This window comes from Delphinus delphis, chromosome 15 (assembly GCF_949987515.2).
Source record: "Delphinus delphis chromosome 15, mDelDel1.2, whole genome shotgun sequence".
Taxonomy (NCBI): Eukaryota; Metazoa; Chordata; class Mammalia; order Artiodactyla; family Delphinidae; genus Delphinus; species Delphinus delphis.
In genome coordinates, this window is record NC_082697.1 from 80,658,778 (window position 1) to 80,667,844 (window position 9,067).

A 9,067-nucleotide genomic window follows, 5' to 3' on the forward strand; every position below is an offset into this window, starting at 1 on the left:
TAGAGACTCATTTTCTCCCTGACCTTTTCTAGACTGGGCCAGGGACATGATAAATCCGTTCTCAGTGTGGACAGTATCATGCCAGAGTGATACAGGCGTCAGATGCCTGGTTCCCACCCCACCTCACCAGCTACTTGGCCCGTTTCAGCTCTCGGGGTTACGGGGAGGAATAAAGGAGATTTGGGACCCCGCGAGCTCTGCGGGCTTCCCCGCTCACAAGTGAATCTGGATCCGGGTTTTTTACTTCCCTCTTACCCTCTTGCTTTGCCTTGCCGCCCACCCCCAACCCGAAACCCACGCCGCCCACCAGGCGGCCGGCAGACCACCCCAGAGCCCTTCGGGTGCCCGGCCCCCGGCAGAAACCTGCCCACTCCCGTCGGCCCCCGCGGCCGCTCCCGTCTCCATGGGAACGAAGGCAGCCAACCGGCGCGGCGGCTTCCGCTCCGCCCCGACGGAGGCGAGGACTCTGGCAGCGCCTGGGGTTCCGGCGGGTCTGCCGGCTGCGGGCCGCGATGCTGAAGGCCAAGATCCTCTTCGTGGGGCCCTGCGAGGTGAGGCCTGGGCCGGCGGGGCGGCAAGCGGGACCCGGGCGGGCGTGGGGCCCAGGAGCCGGGAGCCCAGTCCCACCGCGGCCATCCTGGTGTGCGCCGCTGGCTTCACCGTGAACTCGGTGTTCCCAGACCTCGACCCGGTTGTACTAAGGCCCGAAGGCCCAAGGTAGTGAGTGGCGTTATGGAATCAGAGCCTAGATCTCACGACTCTCCTTTGCGCCTGTGGCTCTCCCTAATGAGGTATGTCTGTGGAACAAGAAAACCAGGAGGAAAGACTGAACCATTACCTGGTCTTGGAACATTTAGCTTTTCCATGTGGGTGGTGATGGCGGGGGATTAAATCTACCTGTGTACTTCACACCGTACACAAGAATAAAATTCGGATAGACTAAAAAGCTAAATGTGTAAAAGAACAACTGTGGAAGTAGTAAATGAATAACTCTCCAACGTAAACACCCATCAGAATTGCCTGGTGGTCAGTTGCACAACTCGCTGGTCCTATCCCAGAGTTTTGATTCAGTAGGTCTGGGAGGGACCTGAGAATTTGCATTTTGTTGATGCTGGTCGTCCAGGGACCACTTGCTGGGAACCACTGTAGTAGATGAATATATGGAAAGCTATGTTTTTAATCTTGTGACAGGGAAGGTCTTAAACACAACACAAAAATGAAGAAGCCTTAAAAGAAATGACAGCAACGTTAAAGCCAGGGGAAACTATTAGCAAAATGCATGACAAAGAAAGGATTCATAGGTAGAACATACAGGAAAGTTTAAGAATCAATAAAGAAAAGAGAAGCAACTCAAGATAATGTGGCAAAGTCTGTGCACAAGAAATACAACTGACCAATAAGTATGAAAAGTCGCACAGTCGCAGAACACAGAACAAACAGATGGCACTTATGTGCTCATCAGTTTGGATGAGAAAAGTTTAGAATATTGATAACATGCAGTGTTAGAATGCTTTCAGGGAACGGAGTATTCTGGGATTGCAATTTTAAATGTGCACAGCTTTTAGCGTGGCAGTTACGTTTCTCAAAAGCTACTGTAGCTAAAGACTCCTCCACGTTCCCCATGAGTCCTACACAATGTGGAACAGATGGAAACACCCTCGGTGCCCATCAGTGAGCACATGTCTGGATAAACTAAGGTACATTCTTCCTTTGTGCAGCAGTGAAACAAAATAAGGCAGATCCATGTAAACTGACACAGAGAACTCTCCAAGACTTAAACTGTTAAACAGGCAAGTAACGACAATATGCTCGGAATTATGAAAAGCAAAACAAACACAGATACCTTTTTCAAATGGAAATTCTCAAACATATACAAGGGGAGAGAGCACAGTGAACCCTAGTATCCATTACCTGGCTTCAACAACAGAATTATTTCTGCACATACACATCTCCCTCTCCCTTATTACCCTTCTAATTTACCGGCCTTTCTAGTCCTTAAATGTGCCGCGTCCATTCCTGCCTGGTGCCTTTGAACTAGCTATTCCCTCTGCTGGGAAGCAGGTAAAGTCACCCAGCAGCAGAGCCAGCACTGAAATCTGTGCTCCCGGCAACCCAGAGCAGGCTCTGCCCACCCAACCAGAGAGAGCCCTCTGCCCTGGTGATCTCAGGGCGGCCGTGGCCTCTACTGCATCCCACCTGGGTCCAGGCTGGCTATTGGAGGGCCTGCTTATGGTTTACTTTTCTGCTCTTCAGCAATGATCTTTCACTGTCTTCATTTTCACAGAGTGGAAAAACTGTTTTGGCCAACTTCCTGACAGAATCTTCTGACATCACCGAATACAACCCAACCCAAGGAGTGAGGTGAGCCCTGACCAGTCCGCGTCCCACGCAGTCCCTGACCATCACCCGCCCCTGACTTTGGCATCCCCAAAGTATATTGTTTCCTAAGGAGAGGTGCTGCTCTTGTTTTTATGTTTAGGATCCTGGAATTTGAGAACCCACACGTTACCAGCAACGACAAAAGCACGGGGTGTGAATTTGAGCTCTGGGACTGTGGTGGCGATCCAAAGTACGTTTCCTTTAGAGCATTTGCTCCATCAAATGATTCAAAAGTCAGCTGCCTGCCAGGCATCTTGGACTTGGGCCTAGCGAGCGCCCTTCCTAGCATGTGTTAGGGGCTCCATCAATTACTGGTGACATGCATTGCTCTTGAAACTTTAGTGACTGGGTTATGATATAGTGAGAGGTCATCCATCCATGATTAATACTTAGACATCGTTTTCAAAGTCCACAGTTAGAAACCAGAACCATTGCTAATACGTGGACTCGAAAAAAAATGGTACGAGTGAACTTATTTATAAAACAGAAATAGAGGGCTTCCCTGGTGGCGCAGTGGTTGAGAGTCCGCCTGCTGATGCAGGGGACACGGGTTCGTGCCCCGGTCCGGGAATATCCCACGTGCCGTGGAGCGGCTAGGCCCGTGAGCCATGGCCGCTGAGCCTGCGCGTCCGGAGCCTGTGCTCCGCAACGGGAGAGGCCACAACAGTGAGAGGCCCGCATACCACACACACACAAAAAAAACAGAAATAGAGTCACAGATGTAAAAAACAAACATATGGTTACCAGGGAGGAAAGTGGCGGGGGGCTGATAAATTGGGAGAGTGGGATTGACATATACACACTACTGTGTATAAAACAGATAACTAATAAGGACCTACTATATTAGCACAGGGGACTCAATACTCTATAATGGCCTATATGGGAAAAGAATCTAAAAAAGAGTGGATATGTGTATATGTATAACTGGATCACTTTGCTGTATAGCAGAAACTAACACAACAGTGTAAATCAACTCTACTCCAATAAAAATTAAAAACAAAACAAATGCAGAAGCCAGAGCCACCTACCCTTCACGCTGCGTCCTTTTCTGCCACGCAGGTTCGAGTCTTGCTGGCCAGCCCTGATGAAGGACTCTCATGGGGTGGTGGTCGTCTTCAATGCTGACATCCCAGGCCACCTGAAGGAAATTGAGATGTGGTATTCCTGCTTCGTCCAGCAGCAGTTTTTACAGGACACTCAATGTCTGTTAATTGCACACCACAAACCAGGCTCTGGAAGTGACAAAGGAAACCTGGCTTTGGGTAGGAAGCCTGGACTTCTCCTTTCTGCTGTAGTCTGAAAAGCTCTGGGCATTTCTATATTGCCCTGTGTCTTGGAAACCAGCAGCCCTGTGCAGTTAAAGAGCATCTGCTGTGTCCTAGACATTTGTTTTTCTTACCACGTAAATCAGAACTGCTGGGTTGGAAGATCTGCTGTACCATCCAGGCCAGGATGCAGACACTTTAAAAGTAGGCAGACACTAAGAGGGGAAAAAAACCTGGTTTTAGCCACTCATCGGTACTATTAGGGACACTCTTTCCTGACTTGCCTTTAAGCTCCAATTTGCATGTGACACACACCATTACAGAGGTGTCAAAGTGACCATAAAAAACTCAAAATTCAGAAATGCCTTCCTCTGGTGTAAGAACAAAGAGGGCCTGGAAGTGGCTTGGAGAGCTGTGATCCTGTTGCCAGGTGGCAGTGTGATGAAACCTTTCTCTGTTAAATTGTGTCAAGCAAGGCACAACTTTATTTTTGGACTTGGGAAAGTTAAAGAAATTGGCTCCTGTACCACTCAGGTCCTGGGACTTCCCTGGTGGTCCAGTGGTTAAGACTCCTCACTCCCAATGCAGGGGGCCCGCGTTCGATCCCTGGTCAGGGAACTAGACCCTGCGTGCCACAATTAAGACCCAGCTCAGCCAAATAAATAAATAAATATTTTTTTAAAATAAAAAATAAAAGACTCAGGTCCTTTGGAGCTAGGAATAGCCCCTCACTAAAAGTTCCTGCCTAATTACATTATTTTCTTTTTTAAGCACCACCCTTGAACAAGCTGAAGCTGGTGCACTCAAATCTTGAGGATGACCCAGAAGACATCAGAATGGAGTTCGTAAAGTATTTAAGAAGCATAATCAACTCAGTGTCTGAGAGCAGAGACCGGGAGGAGATGTCAATTATCACCTAACCGGCCTTCACCTAGACGCTTCCGCATCCCAAATGAAGTCAATTTCAGTGCAGATCTGAAATCCATCCACCTACTAAGGTTCTCATCTCCCTTTGGCTGTAGAAGACATTTTCCTTATTTAGCCAAAGGTAACAGTCAGCCAGGGAGTTGACTCATACCATCTATTCTCTGTCCTCAGTTCAGCTGAGAAACTCCTGTTATTGAATTCTGATACCTTTGCCCCAGATCTCTCCAGAGAGCTGGAAAACTGAGGTGGTTTTTTTTTCCCCTTCACATTATGCCATACTGTAAAAGTTGTGGAATCGTAACTGTCACAGCCCAGTGATACCAACAGTAGTTCAATCCACGTACATTGGTTTAAATGTGATTTTCATTCCTTAATCTGTACAATCTGCCTAGGATATTCTTGAAAAATATTAGCATTTAACCTTTGCAAGATTTTATTTTTATTTAGATGTCCTTGATATCTGGACACCGTATCACACTGGAAGGTGGAATACATATACATCTTCTAAAAACGTTTTTTATTATCTCAGGGGAATTTAATTCTTTGTTTTTTTTTAATTTAATTCTTAAATATTATTTCATGTAATACAGGGAAAAACAATGTGATGTTGTCATAACAACCATTTGTAAAAATAGTCAAAAGATTTAATGCTCAGGATAAGCAAATATGGTGAGTTTATAGCTTATTGTACAAGTGAGTTTGTTTTAGTGATCTTACGAATTATTGTTCTTCCATAATTTGTACTTTTTGAATTTTTTAATACAGCCAACCTGAAAATATATTAAGTAGATCAAAAGTTAGATGTAGGGACTTCCCTGGTGCCACAGTGGTTAAGAATCCACCTGCCAACTCAAGGGACATGGGTTCCATCCCTGGTCTGGAAGATCCCACATGCCACAGAGCAGCTAAGCCCATGAGCCACAACTACTGAGCCTGTGCTCGAGAGCCCGTGAGCCACAACTACTGAGCCTGCGTGCCCCAACTACTGAAGCCAGTGTGCCTAGAGCCTGAGCTCCACAACAAGAGAAGCCACCACAATGAGACTCCCGCGTACCGCAGTGAAGACTAGCCCCTGCTCGCTGCAACTAGAGAAAGCCCGCACGCAGCAACGAAGTCCCAACGCAGCCAAAAAAAATAAAATAAAATTAGATGTAGGTCTTTTCAACTGAGAGTGGAAGAAAAGTAGAGACACAAGAGATGAAATATATGCTTGTCTGCGTTCCACTCTTACAATGAAGAGGGCTGTGTGTGGGCAGTCTGCTTGAGAGAGTGGTGTTGGCAGATAACGACAGTTCCCTGGTAAATTTATTTATTTATTTTTAAATTTTATTTTTATTTATTTATTTTTGGCTGCATTGGGTCTTTGTTGCTGTGTGCGGGCTTTCTCTAGTTGCGGCGAGCAGAGGCTACTCTTCATTGTGGTGCATGGGCTTCTCACTGTGGTGGCTTCTCTTGTTGTGGAGCACGGGTTCTAGGTGCACTGGCTTCAGTAGTTGCGGCACACAGCCTCAGTAGTTGCGGCACACAGCCTCAGTAGTTGTGGCTGACGGGCTCTAGAGTGCAGGCTCAGTAGTTGTGGCACACAGGCTTAGTTGCTCCGCAGCATGTGGGATATTCCCGGACCAGGGATCGAACCTGTGTCCCCTGCATTTGCAGGAGGATTCTTAACCACTGTGCTACCAGGGAAGCCCCCTGGTAAATTTAGACTGAGCTACAGTCAACTCTTAGTAAACGGCCTGGATTATCCGTGAGCACATTTTAGGCCCAGGTTAATTTCCTTCTGCCTGACCTGCTCTCAGTTGGAACTTTTGCAAGGAACACAAGATTACGTTAATGCAAACTGTAGTAAATCTTCTTTACATAATAGCTGCAATAATAATAATTGATCTTGAGACTACAGCTCCAAAACAGAGATTATTTTTATCTGATTTTTAATGATTATCCAAGAGCTCAATAGAAAAATTACCCCAGCAGCTTTCATTTATGTCCATAGCCAGAGTACAACCCTTGTGAGCCCTTGAATCGAGAAAAATGTTTTAAAATTTAAGAGGCCAGGACTTCCCTGGTGGCGCAGTGGTTAAGAATCTGCCTGCCAGGCCAAGGTGTCAGGGTTTGAGCTGCCACTGAAGGATGTTCACTGCAGGTTGATGTGGTTGGATCTCCGTGGTAGAAAAGCCCCTCTGACCTCAGTGTGAGGGCTGGATCGGAAGGAGGACGAGTGTAGAGGTGGCTGCTGTCATTCCTTGGTTTGTGGCTCCATCACTCCAGTCTTCAAGGCCAGCATCTTCAAATCTCTCTCTGCTCCATCTTCACATTATCTTCGCCTCTATCTGACTCAACTCTCCCTCTACCTCATTCTTGTAAGGATACTTATAATTGCATTGAGGGCCCAGGATAATCTCCCCATCTAAAGATCCTTAATTTAGTCACATCTGCAAAGACGCTTTTTCCAAGCAAAGTATCATTTACAGGATGTGCACGTCACAGGGAGTGGGGTCTGATGTCTTTGCGGGCCATTATTCAGCCTACCACAGATGCTGTTCACTGAGGCATTAATGGAAGAGGACGAGCAGGTTTTGGGGGAGTGACAAAGGACTAGTTCAAGGTGACTCAGCTAGGGAGTTAGGGACTGGGACAGAACTGGATCCCATGCCCCCACTCTTTCCACTGTCTTGTGTAACTGGGCAGATGAGTTTACAAGTGGACCTGGCTAAGAGTCTCACCCTTTGAGACTGAACCTAGTAAAGCAATAACAACCACAGCAGGGCAAATAACCATTTTTGGAGCTAAACCATCCAGAAAATGGTTTGCAAGTATGTTGCAGATAGATCTAGCATCATATTTCTTTTTTTTTTTTTTTGCGGTATGCGGGCCTCTCACCGCTGTGGCCTCTCCCGCTGCGGAGCACAGGCTCCAGACGCGCAGGCCCAGTCGCTCCGCGGCATGTGGGATCTTCCCGGACCGGGGCACGAACCCGTGTCCCCTGCATCGGCAGGCAGACTCTCAACCACTGTGCCACCAGGGAAGCCCCATCATATTTCTTGAAACCAATCAAATGACCAAGTAGTATTCTGAAGCTCTGTTGTAAAGAAAATTACAACTTATATTGTAACCTGAATGTCCATATCTCAAAATTGTTCAGGAAAGCTCCTGGAGATCATTATACATTTGCTGGAACGCCAGAAGACCCTTATGTCCAAAGTGTAGGCTAAGTTGCTATAACAACAGATGGAGCTTTGCTGGTAACTGAGAACATAAAAGAGTTAATAAAAGAGCAGTGCTCCTGATACCCATTGAAAAGGTAACTGCATTGGTACCACTTAAGAAAATCATTCTGAACTGTGGCCCTTCTAGATCTTGACTTCAGCCTTCCCCACCTGATTCCTGAGAACTACATGAATATCCTGGCCGTGGCGGATGCTTTTTCAACAGACGTACTCTTTCCTCAGGCAAGAAATGAAGGATTCTACATTTTAAAAACCAAAACCAAAGAAATAAATGAGGAAGATGGAAACTCTGCTTTTGAATGTTAAGAAGAAATTACGTATTTTTGACTGTGACTTCTAAACTGCTTTATCAGTTAAACAATTCTCTATGTTTATGATCTGGGCCATTCTTCCTACCGAAGTTAAAAGCTAATGGAAATGTGTCTGCCAAGTATTCCCACTTCAAAAGGAAAGTTTCTTGGTGCTTTGATGTGAGCAATACCTCATCTGTCTTCTTACACCGTACAGTTCACTCCTATCTAGGCTTTCTGATAGCCTTTAAAAGTATGCCTCCTTTCTCTAAAGCCTCAGGCAGATTCACTCCACACTTACAGCTCTTTGGACCAAGTGTAATTATAGATCTTAGACTTTCAAAGTGTTGTGTAAAAACAAAAACATCTATTAAGACTGTTTATAATCCTACCGGAGTTTTGTGATAAGTAATTCATACAAGAACCATCGTGTTTTTGTTTTTTGTTTTAATCTTTTGTGTGACTTTACAAGACCTGGAAAACACCTAGGTGTGAATTAACCAGATCATGTAATGAAATATTTTGTTCAGAGAAATAAAATCCTAATTTTATCAAAGTATCAGGAACTTGGTTTCTACTGATAGAAACCTATTTCAAGTACTTTTCAAGAATATTTTGCAAATCCAGCTACACTTGGAATGTACCACCCTTTTGGGGGGGCAACTGTTAAAAGCAAGAAGTTGTGCTCTGCATTTTTAAAAAGTGGTGGCAATGGTCTTCCCTGGTGGCTCAGTGGTTGAGAGTCCGCCTGCCGATGCAGGGCACACGGGTTCGTGCCCCGGTCCGGGAAAGATCCCACATGCTGCGGAGCGGCTGGGCCCGTGAGCCATGGCCGCTGAGCCTGCGCGTCCGGAGTCCGCAACGGGAGAGGCCACAAGAGTGAGAGGCCCGCGTACAGCAAAAAAAAAAAAAAAAAAGTGGTGGCAATGGCTTTAAGATATCAATCACAAATGAGATGAACAATCTAAGGAGAATGGTT

The 9,067-nt window shown here is 46.1% G+C and overlaps 1 protein-coding gene across 3 annotated transcripts; it reads left to right on the plus strand.

The window, feature by feature from the left end:
• Positions 1 to 431: 431 nt before the first annotated feature.
• Positions 432 to 8,798, plus strand: IFT22 (intraflagellar transport 22). 3 transcript variants are annotated; one of them, XR_009522162.2, is made up of 6 exons: positions 432 to 551; positions 2,285 to 2,361; positions 2,480 to 2,569; positions 3,439 to 3,641; positions 4,416 to 4,692; positions 7,926 to 8,798. XR_009522162.2 is itself a non-coding variant. In XM_060032301.1 (5 exons), exons 1-5 carry the CDS (start codon positions 513 to 515, stop codon positions 4,562 to 4,564), a joined length of 558 nt encoding a protein of 185 aa, XP_059888284.1. In that variant the 5' UTR covers positions 432 to 512; the 3' UTR covers positions 4,565 to 7,917. The 3 variants fall into 3 exon arrangements, 2 of the variants coding, with proteins under 2 accessions (XP_059888284.1, XP_059888285.1); XM_060032301.1 differs by lacking the exon at positions 7,926 to 8,798 and having other exon boundaries at positions 4,416 to 7,917; XM_060032302.1 differs by lacking the exons at positions 432 to 551; positions 7,926 to 8,798 and adding an exon at positions 583 to 791 and having other exon boundaries at positions 4,416 to 7,917.
• Positions 8,799 to 9,067: the final 269 nt, after the last annotated feature.